The 14,805-nt window shown below is 40.2% G+C and overlaps 1 protein-coding gene across 1 annotated transcript in view; it reads right to left on the reverse strand.

The window, feature by feature from the left end:
• The window catches only part of PPARG (peroxisome proliferator activated receptor gamma), a 28,623-nt gene extending 14,762 nt beyond the window's left edge, over positions 1 to 13,861 (reverse strand). The window contains exons 1-2 of the mRNA XM_017856125.1: positions 13,658 to 13,861; positions 2,667 to 3,117 (exon numbers count right to left, since the gene is read on the reverse strand). Coding sequence (XP_017711614.1) covers positions 2,667 to 3,117; positions 13,658 to 13,840 — 634 coding nt within the window. The 5' untranslated portion in view covers positions 13,841 to 13,861. The remainder of the gene's footprint in view (positions 1 to 2,666; positions 3,118 to 13,657) is intronic.
• Between the last annotated feature and the right edge of the window lie 944 nt (positions 13,862 to 14,805).

Consider the following 14,805-nt stretch of genomic DNA (forward strand, 5'->3'; position numbering starts at 1 on the left):
TTGACTAAGTGAAAAGAATAGACATGGGATATATAGTATGCTTAGGAAAAATATTTGAAATAAATTAAATATTAATATATTTCCAAATTTTATTAAAAATAAAATGTGCCTTAAAATAGTAGATAAATAATCTGGGTGCAGTGGCTTATGCCTGCAATGCCAGCACTTTGGGAGACCGAGGCAGGTGGATCATCTGAGGTCAGGAGCTTGAGACCAGATTGGCCAACACGGTGAAACCCTGTCTCTACTAAAAATGCAAAAATTAGCTGGGTGTGGTGGTACATTCCTGTAATCCCAGCCACTAGGGAGGCTGAGGCAGGAGAGTCACTTGAACCTGGGTGGAGGAAAACCCGGTTGTAGTGAGTGGAGATCATGCCACTGCAAGACAGAACGAGACTCCATTTCAAAAAATAAAATAAAATAAAATGAAGTAAAATAAAATACAAGAGAAATAATATCAACTGTTTTCCAAAATGGTTTTCAAAATTTAATATTTTCTTCTGGCAAGCCTCTTATATACTGGAATCTCATCCTTTTTTGCTGAATTAAAGATACCAGAGAGTCAGGGATTAATTTAGGAAGTAGATTTGGTCAAGATATTAAACCATGCCAGGTAGTATATTTTTGTTCTATTAAACATAATATCGGCCAGGCACGGTGGCTCATGCCTGTAATCCCAGCACTTTGGGAGGCCGAGGCAGGTGGATCACTAGAGGTCAGGAGTTCGAGACTAGCCTGACCAATATGATGAAACCCCCGTCTCTACTAAAAATACAAAATTAGCCGAGTGTGGTGGCATGTGCCTGTAATCCCAGCTACTCGGGAGGGTGAGACAGGAGAATCCCTTAAACCCAGGAGGTGGAGGTTGCAGTGAGCCGAGATCGTGCCATTGCACTCCTGCCTGGGCAACAAGAGTGAGACTTTGGCTCAAAAACAAAAAAACCAAAAAACAAACAAACAAACAACAACAATAAAAAGCCATAATATCAAGTAGTTATTTTAAAGCGAATCACAACTGGACCCTGGACTTACAGCTCCAAAGGTAAACTATGGGTATTGTGATCTATTTGCACCCTAGGCATTTAAAGGCCGGTATTCCGCATGATATAATGGTAGAGAGTGTAGAGTGTCTGAGCCAGCATGCCTGGTTCACAGTCCTGTCTCCATCTTTTGCTAGCCACGTGACCTCAGGCAAATGAGAAAACCTCTCAGTGCTTTGGTTTCCTCATTTGTAAAATGGTCCTTACTTCCCTGAATTGTTGAATAAATATGCATGAAGTGCTTAGAATACTGCCTGGCACACAGCAAATACTAAATAAATGTTTGCTGTTCTTATGACTACTGCACTATGCGCCTGATTTCAGAAACATTCTCCTTTCAACTGGACAACAAAAGATTGTGCTCTTTATAATACATTGTGCAGTTATACACAGTTTACCACTATCCCCTGATGGGTTTTTCACAGAGGATATACTGTAGAGTACATATAAAAAGCTTACCTGAAGTCCACTTCAATAGGAAAATTGCCACTTAAAAAATTTTTTTATACAGAGAGATGAAAGTAAAACTTTCTTCTACTCATGAGAGGCTACTGAAAGTAAAGTTTAGATTGGGCGTGGTGGCTTATGCCTATAATCCCAGTGCTTTGGGGGACCAAGGCGAGAAGATCACTTGAGGTCAGGAATCTGAAACCAGCCTGGGCAACATAACGGGACCTCATCTCTACAAAAAAATTTTAAAAATTAGCAGGGCATGTTGGTGTAGTCCTGGCTACTCAGGGGGCTGAGGTGGGAGAATCACTTGAGCCCAACTGTAAAATGGCCATGTATTACTTTTATGAAGTAGCATGATCATAGCTTACTAACTGCAGTTAGAAGCTGCAGTGAGCTATGATCATGCAACTGCACTCCAGTCTGGGTGACAGAGTGAGGCCCTGTCTCACAAAAAAAAAAAAAGAAAAAAGTCACACTCAGTAAAAAATCTGGCTTTTGGAACTGGTTAGTCAGATCATGTACTTGCAGGGCCAAAAATACAACAAATTGCTAAATAACTAAATTTATTTCTATGTTGTGTGTTCGGTTCAGATTGCATTCTTAATCACAACCAACTACCTCACAAAGGTATCTGAAGGGAAGCCATCAGAGGAATCCACAGAAGAGAGTAGGTGGAGGTCAGTAGGTATTCCTTAATTCCTGACATCACGAAAGCAATTCAAAGTAGTATCTTACTGTTGGTGGGGCAGGAGCATGATTTGACCAGAAACACTTAGTAGTTCCTTCTCTACGTCAAGTAAGCATTGTCTTAAGCAAAGTCATACATGCCATTACTTACAGGAACCAAAGATTAGATTGGCCTCTAATCTTCCTTTCTGGAAAGGAAAGAAAGAGACAAAGAAAAGAAAAAGGAGAAGAGGGCATTTGACTGGAAAAACTATATTGTTGAGGGAAGAAAGAGAAGATCCTGGGTTACTCATAACTTTCATATGCAAACTTATGATACTCTTTCTTGGTACAGCGTTTTGCACGTGTAGAGGTGATTCATGGCATTATGCCATTGGCACTTAAAAAGTGACAAAGAACGCAGACTAATAAGGAAATCCAAAATTCTTTTGGCCATCCCACCATCATGCCACCCTCTTTCATAGAGGATCAAAAGACAAATCTTACCTCCACTGAGAATAATGACAGCAATAAATATTGCCAAGTCGCTGTCATCTAATTCCAGTGCATTGAACTTCACAGCAAACTCAAACTTGGGCTCCATAAAGTCACCAAAAGGCTTTCGCAGGCTCTTTAGAAACTCTCTTGTCATGAAGCCTTGGCCCTCGGATATGAGAACCCCATCTTTATTCATCAAGGAGGCCAGCATTGTGTAAATGATCTCATGGACTCCATATTTGAGGAGAGTTACTTGGTCGTTCAAGTCAAGATTTACGAAACCAGGAATGCTTTTGGCATACTCTGTGATCTCCTGCACAGCCTCCACGGAGCGAAACTGGCAGCCCTGAAAGATGCGGATGGCCACCTCTTTGCTCTGCTCCTGCAGCGGGGTGATGTGTTTGAACTTGATTTTATCTTCTCCCATCATTAAGGAATTCATGTCATAGATAACGAATGGCTGCAAAGAAAACAGGGAAAACATGGGTGACTTGGAGATTTCTAACTTAGTGAATGCCATCCCAGTTCAGAAAACTGTCTCTTTATGTAAACTTGCTTTGCTAACTAAAATCTTTAAAGCTGAAGATGCTTAATAATGAGAAAATACTCTCAAGTTCTTTTATTCATCTTAATTATCTTCTGGGACCAAACATATTTCACCAATTTTGGTCTTCTTTCCCTTTAATTTACACTATAACACTTTACCTATGACTGGCTAAGAATCCCAATTTCTTTTGTTTGGGGAGTCTTCACTGTTGATTTTTATATTTATTTGTTTATTTATTTTGTTTGTTTTTGACACAGAGTGTTGCTCTGCTGTCCAGCCTGAATTACAGTGGCATAATCAGGGTTCACTGCAACCTCCACCTCCCAGGTTCAAGCAATTCTCATGCCTCATCCTCCTGGGTAGCTGGGATTACAGGCACACACTGCCACACTCAGTTGGTTTTTGTATTTTTAGTACAGACAGGTTTTCACCATGTTGGCTAGGCTGGTCTTGAACTCCTGGCCTCAAGTGATCTGCCCGCCTTGGCCTCCCAAAGTGCTGGGATTACAGGCGTGAGCCACCATGCCCAGCCAATTGTTGATTTTTAAAATGATACAAAATCTACTGTTTATCTTGGCTTTCAATGAAATACACTTTTAACCTTCTTTCAATAAAAAATCATTTCAGCAACTCAGGGTTGAAAATACCCACTTGAACATAAAGCAACTTTACAGGCTTAAAACAATTTTTTTTTTTCTTAATTTTTTTTCCTTTTCCTTTGTTCTCCTTCACAAGTAGTAATTTTTCAGTTTTAGATGAAATCCTCTCAGATCGCAAATGAAACTATGTGCACATAAAATATGCTTAACTATTAAAAAATCACTCTGAAAGCAGATTAGAGCTACTGAACCAAGAAAATGTCTATTTCTTTTTTTAATGCTCTGGAAGCCATCTATTTCACAAAGAGCAGATATAGAAGGCCTATAGGCGAATGCTGCAAAAAACCAGTTTTGAATTTATATTTTAAAATATCTGTCCTTACAGGTCAAATAATCAATAAAATACATGCCCCAGTTATTCAAGTTTGCAATAAGCTGCTTTCAAAAGTTAAGTCATTTGGTCATGACATTATCTCTCTCTCACTTCCCTTGTACAGAACTAACCAAAGTTTGTAGTCATTGAGAGATTCTCAAGGCTGCTCTAAGGGGCAACATTTTACTTACACCAGATACACTGAAAGACACATAAGGAGTTAAACCTTGAATCCTGTTCAAATACTTGTATACCTGAAAGCACTGGAAGAAGAGCTGAGAGTATCTGCATTCTAGCTTTGGTTCTGTGGTGAACTATGTGACTTAAGAAAAGTCATTTACCTTTCCTAGGCCTTAAATTTCTCAATCAGGGGTTTCCACCTCTTCTCCAGAGGAAATTCTAGTTGCATTTCTCAGAAGCAGGATGTGTGTGGGGAGTGGGCATATGTGTGGAGAGCTGTGAGTGTGCATGCACAACAAACATGAAGTCTCTGATGGACTAAAAGTAAACACTGTTTTGAGCAGAGATGCTGAGAATTCTCTCCTGAATGGGCACAGAGAAGGTGCATGAGTGGCCGTGGCAGCCGGCTTCAAGATGCACTGGTTGGAGATTCTATTCATATCTATGGAACACTATGATTTTCATCAAAAGATTAAGTTTGTTCTACACTGGAGGAAGTAACACCAACATTAAGGACTCTCAGATGTTAAATATATTTCCAAACTTGTACGTCACATCAACACCCTTCACTGGAGTTATTCTGGAAGTTTTTACTTTTGTTACAAAAAAATTCACTTCAACTGTACTACTTACCAAACTCCAAAAGGGGACAGATGTGAGGACCCCAGAACAGGTTTACCTGGTGGCTCTAATTTTTCAAGGGACCAAACTGTCCGTACCATATTTCTTAAACATTTCGCTTGGGTGGTTTTTTTCCTTTTTCTTTTTTTCTTTTGAGGATTAATATTATTAATGGGAGAAATAAAAGGGGGCAGAGCAAGTAACATCAATGAAAATTTACTGTATTTTCCAGAATGTCAGGTTCTAATTATGAGAAAATTTGAATGGATAATGATGCTTTCACAGAACCTAGAGAAAACGTGTTTCTTTTCCTACAGGCACTTTATAGTGTATTATAATTTATATTAATGAAATACTAACTTTCTTTTTCTAAAAAAAAATTATTTCATTTTTTGAGATGAGGTCTTGCTATGTTGCCCGGGCTGGTCTTGAACTCCTGGGTTCAAACAATCGTCCTGCTTTGGCCTCCCTAAGTGCGTGCTAGGATTACAGGTGTGAGCCACCACAACTAGCCTTTATTGGCTTTCTTTAATGTCATGAGAAAATGATGGTCTGGACACCTGAAAAGACCAACTGCACATGCAGGAGTACAAATAACATGAATACAAAATCATCGCCTTTTCACATGTGGAAAGACTGTACCCAGAACTGCCCACTTCAACTTTCAGATGAGCTTCTGCTCAACCATTTGGCTTCCTGGCACAGAACATATGCATGAAATTCTTTCACCTCCATGTAAGTGATTTATCTGGAACTATGCCCTGATAAATCACCCTTGTCACTCTTCCCCTTTACTTCCCCTGTCCCCTCATATAAAGCTCCAGGTTCCTGTTTTCGAAACTCTGTAATAGTTGAACACAGGGCACAAAATCCTGCTAATTTTCTCTCCCAATTTAACAACAATGTGACTTTAACCCCTTGGCAATTGATGTTGGTCAGGATTTCCTGGCAGTAAATACTCAAGGACAGAGAGAGGAATCAGCACCCCACCATCATGCCAAACCATTTCAGTTTTTTTTTTTTTTTTTTTTGAGATGGAGTTTCGCTCCTGTTGCCCAGGCTGGAGTGCAATGGTGCGATCTAGGCTCACTACAACCTCCACCTCCCGGGTTCAAGTGATTCTCCTCAGCCTCCAGAGTAGCTGGGATTACAGGCCCCCCCCCCCCGGCCGGCTTTTTTTTTTTTTTTTTTTTTTTAGTAGAGATGGGGTTTCGCCATGTTGGCCAGGCTGGTCTTGAACTCCTGGCCTCAGGTGATCCACCCACCTTGGCCTCACAAAGTGATGGGATTACAGGCATGGGCCACTGCGCCAGGCTCCATTTCAGCTTTTTCAGTCCTTTCTGCATTCTGAAGAAGAGGTGAACTAGCAGAGAATTCTGGGTGTTGACATGCAAATGAACACCAGTTGTTTTTTTTTTTTCCTAGTCATATCTGATTATACTGTTTTCACTGCATTTCTGAAGGCTGCATAGATTCTTTCTGTGTCAAACTGCAAGAGAGATCCCTGGGTGGGCGTGGTCTGCCTTTCTTTGCAACCAATTCACCAATTCTTAGATTGCAGACAGTTCACTTAGGCGTTACTTTCATATTTCACAGGGAACCTCCTTACCTTCAAACCTAGAGAGAAGATCGTGGCCAGCCTGCTTCATGGAGAGAGAACCTTTTAAAACCCTGGTCAAATTTGGTCTGCATAATTTTATATTGAATCATTAATTTAACATGACATTTGGTACAATGTGGTACAATGTTCCATACAAAATGTACTGCACTTCCACGGCCGTGTTTTTGTATTTTTTACAAAGCAAAGTGGAGTCCTTACACTTTCCATCAGCTTGGACAGTATTATCCAAAGATTGCCATTATAGCAGCCATATCATTCTCAAATTTTGTCTTAATGATTTAACACTTCTAGTTTGGGGCTAATAGTGTATTTATCTTCAGACCCTACATCAAATGGCTGGGTAAGCGTCCCTCCTTAACAGGAAGGAAAGCTTAATTACAACTAGGACATGATGGGGTGAATTCAGGTTTTGTGGTACATAAAATGTACACAGTAGTGGGGCCTCTCTAAGGAAGGCATTACAAATTATGAGAATAAAATTGCTTGGGCCCTTCCCCAAGCACTGGAAGGAGCTCTGCACAAGGGAAGGGCCCCATGAAGCTTCATTAGCTTCACAGCGAATCTGTCACTGGTCATTGTGTGCTTGTGCTTTTCATATACTGGACAGACCAGAACAGAATGAAGAAAGCTGCACTTGAACCCAGTGTCTTTCCAGGAAAGCAAAAAGATTTCTGTTAGGAGAAATCAATTTTTTGAGGGATACATCAAATATAATTAATTTTGATATATTTAAATTTTCAATATTTTGACACATTTTGAGTTTCAATTTTGACATATTTTGATTTTCAAAAATATATTTTGATTTTCAGAATGGGATTAAAAGTACTGTTTTATATAGATTAGTAAATTCAATTATGGCATGCTTCCTACGTAGAATACAAAGACAATGGGGGAAATGGGATTAATGATGAAAATAGAGTAATTCATTTTTTTAACCTTTTTGAATGGAGAAATAGAACAGCACTGTTCCTAAGAAATCCAATAACATCAGCATTTTAACATGAGTTATGAAAGGTATTATACATGAATGCTCTATGTTTATAATCCTTTTGAGTAACAAAATAGCAAGCTAAGGAATTTTCATAAACATGAAAATCACTCAAAAAGCACAGGGTATTCTGGGTGACTTTTCTAATTTGGCAGATTGAATGAGTGTAGTCAACCCCCCCACCCTCTCTCAAACAATCACTTGAGGTAACCCTGTCAGAGTAAAAACTGGCTTGGAAAAATGTGGGCCTCATCGAGTGCAGCTTTCCTGATGTTCCTAGTTTTACCAGGGCAAAATACTGAATTCTTAGGGCTCATCTTCTTCATTTTGTTTCCTTCTTCCTTTTTATACATCTGACTTTCATCACGGTTCTCCTCGGTTAGCTACAATCCAAAACTCATTGGTTTGGTTTCCTCAGCCTCTTGTTGGTTTCTGCCCGTTGTTCCTGTTTCTCTCTTGTTGAGAACCATGAGATTTATAGGACATAAGGGGTCTTCAGAAATAATCTGCCCCATCATTCTCTGACTAATGAATAAACGGAAGCCAGAGACATTCCAAAGTCAAAGTGCCATTTATAGCAAACCAGGAACTAGAACCTAAGCCTGATTCTGGGTTGAGAACTTTTCCCTTTCCATTGCTTTCTATAGGACTTCCTCACTTCTTTTTTTCCTTTTAAAATGATTATTCTAGGATGAACTGGAGATTTTAAACTAACGCTCTTACATGCTGGGGTCTTGGGGCAATGCCTTTTGAATGACTGTTTCCTAGAGGTGCTGGTGGAGTGCTGTGTGTGATAGAAGTGAAGTTTGAAAGCTGTCAAAGATACTCTGCTTTCCTGCAGGGTTTGGAGATTTAAGACAAACAAATGAAAACTTAACATGAAGAATGATTCACACTGTAATGAACTAGCACATAACCACAGCTCTTAAAAAAATCAATTGCCAGTCAAAGAGTTATTCAGCAGGCAAGCAAGGGTACTGGCCAACTGAGTCCAGCCATTGGAAAAAAAATCCAAGTGCTTTTCTTTTAACTCTAAAATATTATTTTAACTTATTCTCTGAAAGAAACTGGTTCAGATCTTTTATATCTTTAGCTATTCCTGACAGTACTGGTAATAGAAGAATTTATTTTATTAATATTGATAGATGGATGAATGATCCCAGAAGCCTAACTTCTCCAGCAGCCCCAGAAACGAATTGGCACTACTATCCTGATTTTATTTCTACTGGGGTCCCTAAGCCCCTTTCTCTGAGGATTCTGCCTGATGTCTTTCCTTTGGGAAGCAAATTCCAGCTCACTTGGGCTTTTCCAGAGATAAAGGGAAAAGAGCCCATATGTTGTTTAGCTGTAAGTGTAGGATTTAACAGGACAGATACCTTTCCAATAGCTTTGAGTCACTGGGTTTGATGGCCATTGTAAATTTCAGAATGCACAAACTTAAATGGGTAAGGAAATGTTTTCATACAAGTTTACATTTCCATATTGATTTTATTCTTCACTAGTTTCATATTTCACACACTATTTAGAAAGACCATTTTTTCCAGTGGCACCAGTTTGCTCTTATAATTATAAAAACAGTGACTCTACATGTACCTACCATAAACAATGTGATGCTTTGGAACCCAAAGTCCAATATAGCACAAATAAAGAGTTTTATTCTTTATTTGCAGATAGAGTGCAGCCAGAGCTTCGCCATCTCTTAGATACGGGGTGAAAAGTTGGCAGGCACATCAAGCGTTTTTCTATTTATTGTTTTATGACAAACCATGGCACTGAAAATGGTTTTTGAAAACCACTGTTTATTTTCACCAACAAACATGGGATCATGTGACAATGACACACCCAGTGTGATCATCACACCAGGGTAATAGTCAAACACTGGGCACTTCCAAAGTCCATTCAGTTATCAAACTGCCTTCATGAAACAGAGCACCTAGTTCTGGCATATGCATGGTTTTCAGAGTGCAGAAAGACCTCTTAAATAAGGGGCCTTGGCTGGAGCAAGCCACTGAAAGGGAAATCGGTTGTGGGGACAGTCAGTTCCATCCTACTTAGGATGGTTAAAAGGTCTATTGCTCCTAAAATTTCTTGTCCAGCAATCCATAGCTGACAATTCCATATCCCATCTTTTCCTGGCCCTAAGCCTAAAATTCCCAAGCATATTCTTATTTAGGCAAAACAATGAAAAGTAGGGCATCCTATACCAAGGATATGATGTTAAAGTTGGTAGAAGGGGAGCAGGGGAATTCAGTTTATCCATTTTGAAAGGTGCAAGTGGCCCTAGGGAATAAGATCCAGGAGAAGGAAGTTTAGATGGGGAGGGGAAGGAGTCCTGGTCTGCCTGGAGGCAAACGCTGAGCAGGCAGCAGGCATTCTACAATAGGCAATGGTGAAATTGAGGAGAATGATACATTTAAAGAATGGCCTCTTGAATCAAGTCATTTCCTTTTCCAAAGGTTCTGGGTAACTGGTAACCCACTATTCTGAGTAGCCTCCCCCAGCCTTGGCCTAACCAACACTAATGACATCAGTCTCAAGCAGGGTGTATAAGAAACGCAAATTGCTCTGCTGCACAGCCATAGCCACTTTTGTATACCTCCCACCCTCTCAAGAGTCCACATTTCTGCAAAACTTTTCCTATCAATGCAAATCTTAACTTTCATGAGTCCTGGCCAAGAGATAACATAACACCCCTGAGAGAGATGCTATCAAATGAATAACATGACCATGTAGATAAAGAACAAATCTCTAGTCGCATTGGAAATCACATTTTGTTTTTTTTTTCCTTTCCCATATTCCTCTCTGAACTGTTTCTTTCCACTAGTGTTTAATTTGATTTTGCAAGATAAGGAGAAGAGAGGGTGCCAAACAACTGTAGTTTAGTTTTGTGTCATCAGTGAACGGATTATTTTAATTTGGCCCAGTCTCTCTTTTTCCAGATCCTGCCTGAATCCAGATCATCAATAATGTGCAGTTTGGTAAGCAAATATTGGGCTAGTTAGAGGCCCTCTGTTGAAAGTCCACATTTCAAAGGGCATAGGCAACCATGTTTAATTCAATTAAGCAAATATAGTCTGAGTAACTATTAGGGGCAAGACCCAGTCCTAGTTACTGGAAGAAAATGACAAACGCTTGGCCTCTGAACTTGAAAAGCCCATAATCAAGTATTTTGTAGCCCTTTCCTTTAAATAACTTAATACCTGTTTATTCCATAAAGAACCTCCTTATTTTTTAACTCAAAGATTTAGAGCCAAGGAGTCAACTGGAGTGAGGTATCTTGAGTGTGTCCTCCGGTGACACAGATAAGAGCACGTTGGACACCAGTAGTGTAATTTTAAGTTCTTGACCACCGAGGCTTTTTTTTTTCAGTCTTTTGCCTGACTTTCTGGTACTACTAAGTTGACAGGATTTCTAATAAGGATTGTAGGTACGAATTGGAGGATGAAAAGAAGGTGAGAAAGCAGTTGATGAAAACTAACCATGGCTGGTGGCTCACACCTGTAATACCAGCTCTTTGGGAGGCTAAGGTGGGAGGACTGCTTGAGCCCAGAGTTCAAGGCCAGCCTGGCCAATATAACAAGGCACTGCCCCACCTCAAAAAAAAAAAAAAAAAAAAAACTAACCAAAACTGTAGATAGTTTGCTTTAGGGCTCTTTCCTTTTCAGCAATCCTTTTATTTTTTTCTTCCTGGATATGAATGGTTTATTTTCTGTAGTCCAATCAGCTACGCAGAGGTCTTCATTTGTTTTTGATTTGCTATGGCCAATTTTCTCATTGAACGAATGAGCTTTATGATCACCAGTGTTGTGCAGTCCTGTGCATGTAAAAGCCAGAAGTCCTAGTCAAGGACTTTTGTAATTTGAAAAGAACCGAAACAGCACAAATTTTTTCCAATTGTGAATATATTAGGACAGCAGATGAGGTGAAAAATTCCTACTGTTCTAAAAACTGAGAAAAAACAACCACAGAAAGTTTTCTCAGAGCGAAGCTTTCTCAGTGTGTTATGTCTCCCTGGCTCACTGACAGCAAATGGGAAAGACTAGCTTCCTAAAGTACTGCGCTGAGGGGCTAGCATGCTACAAATCTTCTGAACTAGAGGCCAGAAAACCTGCATTATAGTCCCAGGTCTTCTACACACTTGCTGTGGGGTCTTAGGGCAAAATGTTTAACCTCTCTGGACTTTATTTTCCTCATCTCTAAAATAAAGAGGATAATAATAGCAGTAGTCAGGTGGCAATGTGACTCAAACCTAATAAATGTGCAAGGTTTTTTTATACCGTAAAGAATTGAATCCAGGTATATTAATGTTGAGGTATTAAAGACCTATTTGCAAATCGGAAAACTCTTTGTCCTTATCAGTGTATGGCTCTATGCCACAAGTTTCCTTTTTCTATTAACTGATTCTCTTACTAAATGGTTTAGCTAAACAGAAGAACCACCATCTTGAGATAGTCATCAAAATACATGAAAGGTTAATGAGATTTTCCCCACAATATATTTGAATAGGAGAAAAGTTACACATATCTATCAAATAATTGCATAGCTCTCTGGGAGGTGTTCACGTGAAAATAAATGAGTGCATACAAGGGCTTTCCATGGTTGGGACAGCGTCTTCTGAGTGTGTTCTGCAGTTCTTACAGCCCTAGGAGCATTGTGCAGACATCAGAATCAAAGCCAAACCCTGTCGTTAAAAACTGAGCTACAAGGCCGGGCGCGGTGGCTGCGCCTGTAATTACAGCACTTTGGGAGACTGAGGCGGGCAGATCATGAGGTCAGGAGATCAAGACCATCCTGGCCAACATAGTGAAACCCCATGTTTACTAAAACTACAAAAAAATTAGCTGGGCATGGTGGTGTGCACCAGCTACTCAGGAGGCTGAGGCAGGAGAATTGCTTGAACCAGGGAGGTGGAGGTTGCAGTGAGCCGAGATCGCACCACTGCACTCCGGCCTGGCAACAGAGCGAGACTATCTCAAACAAATATATAAATAAATAACAAACAACAAAAACAAAAACTGAGGTACAGAGACATGATCTAGGTCATCCAAGCTGATGGCAGAATTGGGACTAGAATTCAGGCACAATTTTATTCTATAATTCCATGTTGTTTTCTCAGTTTCCAGTCAGGGAAGAGCTCTGCTGCTTGGAAAACCTAACTTAGTAACAGTTACAACCCATTCTGGGTTTTCTAAATGGTGCTGCTCAATGAGTGAACAGATGTTGGAGAGTCCACTGGAGTGGCCCAGGTAGCTCAAAGCCTTGCAGAAGATAAAATTCCATATGTAATAAAAGGACAGAGCTTCTAGTTGCCCCGGAATAATCAAGAATGCTACAAGGAAAGAAAGGTAACCTAATATCTAGAATCTATTTTATGCCCCATGTTGAACTTCCCTAAGAGGTAACTCTAGACCAGCCTGACCAACATGGCGAAACCCCCCTCTACTGAAAATACAAAAATTAGCCGGGCATGGTAGTGCATGCCTGTAATCCTAGCTACTCGGGATGCTGAGGCATGATAATCGCTTGAACCTGGGAGGCAGAGGTTGTGGTGAGCTGAGATTGTGCTACTGCATTCCAGCCTGGGTGACAAAGCGAGATGACATCCCCCCCCCCCAAAAAAAAGGTAACTCTGGTAGTTCTCCTGAAAGATGAAATAGTGGGATTCAATACATTTTCTAAATCTAGGTCAGGCTGTTCCCGGAGAAAAGCAAGGCTGCTTGAATGAATATTGCTGTGGCCAGTTATTTTGATGCCGAGAAAAGAGATGGATTCTAAAAGAGGGTGATAGGCTGAGGGGGCTTAAGTTCATTCATTAAAGTTAGGATGACCAATACATTCTAACACTATTCTCAAAGACTTTATGGACTTTTCTCCCTCTTCAAAATAATGTTTACTTACGCTATCTGAAAACACTTCCTGCGTTTCAGACTCAGTCTGCAATATGTTAACAGCCAACAGTTGAACAACATTCTGCATGTGCATTCATAGCACAGTAAACCATTTACTCAAAGAAACAGAAACCCAAAACAACTCCCCGCCTCCCCCAATGAAGACAGCAGAAGAGAACTAACTGATTTGTCTGTTGTCTTTCCTGTCAAGATCGCCCTCGCCTTTGCTTTGGTCAGCGGGAAGGACTTTATGTATGAGTCATACAAATGTTTTGCCAGGGCCCGGAGGTCAGCGGACTCTGGGTTCAGCTGGTCGATATCACTGGAGATCTCCGCCAACAGCTTCTCCTTCTCGGCTTGTGGCATCCGCCCAAACCTGATGGCTATAGAGGAAGAGGAACGACAGGATGAATCATTGGATTACTACTGCTCTGAACATACACTGTGCTCTCCCAGCCCTCGTTCCCACACAGTAGAAGCATCTCCTCCTCCACCGCTCTCGAGTTCTGGTTTCTGTCTACCAGTTTGCTCATGTTTTTATAAAAGTAGCACAGACCATCAGTAAAATTAAACTGTTCACTTTAATTTTTAAAAGTTAATGCATAATCCTGCTGAGAAAGCAAAAGAATTCAAGAGTTTAGCAAAGGGAGGAAAGTATGTCGACTTAAACGTGAAATAATTGAGAACTAACTCCTATTCATCCCTCAAGACCCAATTCAAAGGTCACCTTCTTTGCATCCCCAGCACTTGACCTAAGGTCAGGGCACCAGAAGAATCAACACATTTCACAAATTAAAATACGAAACTGTGCAGAATTCAAAGTTGTACAGACACAGGCTTTGTTCTCAGGGAGTTTGTATGATCTGTTTGTCTCTGTTAAAAAGAAATACGGATGGTGCTTTATCACATCTTACTAGTCCAGAGAGCACTTTTACAGAAGCCATAGTTATCTCCCAACTCTCCAGAGTTACCACTTAATGATGTTTGTCAGAAAGACAAACTGGCAGCCTGTAGGGTGAGGAAGTGTGAAAAAAGGTAATGAAAGAAAGAAAAGCAACAAGGAAAATGTAAGAGGGGTTAGTGGGGACTAGTGTGGGGAAAAAATAAACTGTAACTTTTCAACTCAGATATGTTTTCTTTCCTTCTTACCAACATGTTCAGCAAAATATTATTTTGAATCATGTTCCTTTGGGGGCACACTTTAGGTTCTATGTTTCCCATAATAAGGGTACCTGGCCATCATGTCCACTGTTCCCCATGCATACATAGCTCTGTTCTTACACTCACGACATGGTATCACAGCCATGTGTTTTTATGGTGATCGGCTTCAC

This window comes from Rhinopithecus bieti, unplaced genomic scaffold, assembly GCF_001698545.2.
Source record: "Rhinopithecus bieti isolate Rb0 unplaced genomic scaffold, ASM169854v2 scaffold_44365, whole genome shotgun sequence".
NCBI classification, from domain to species: domain Eukaryota; kingdom Metazoa; phylum Chordata; class Mammalia; order Primates; family Cercopithecidae; genus Rhinopithecus; species Rhinopithecus bieti.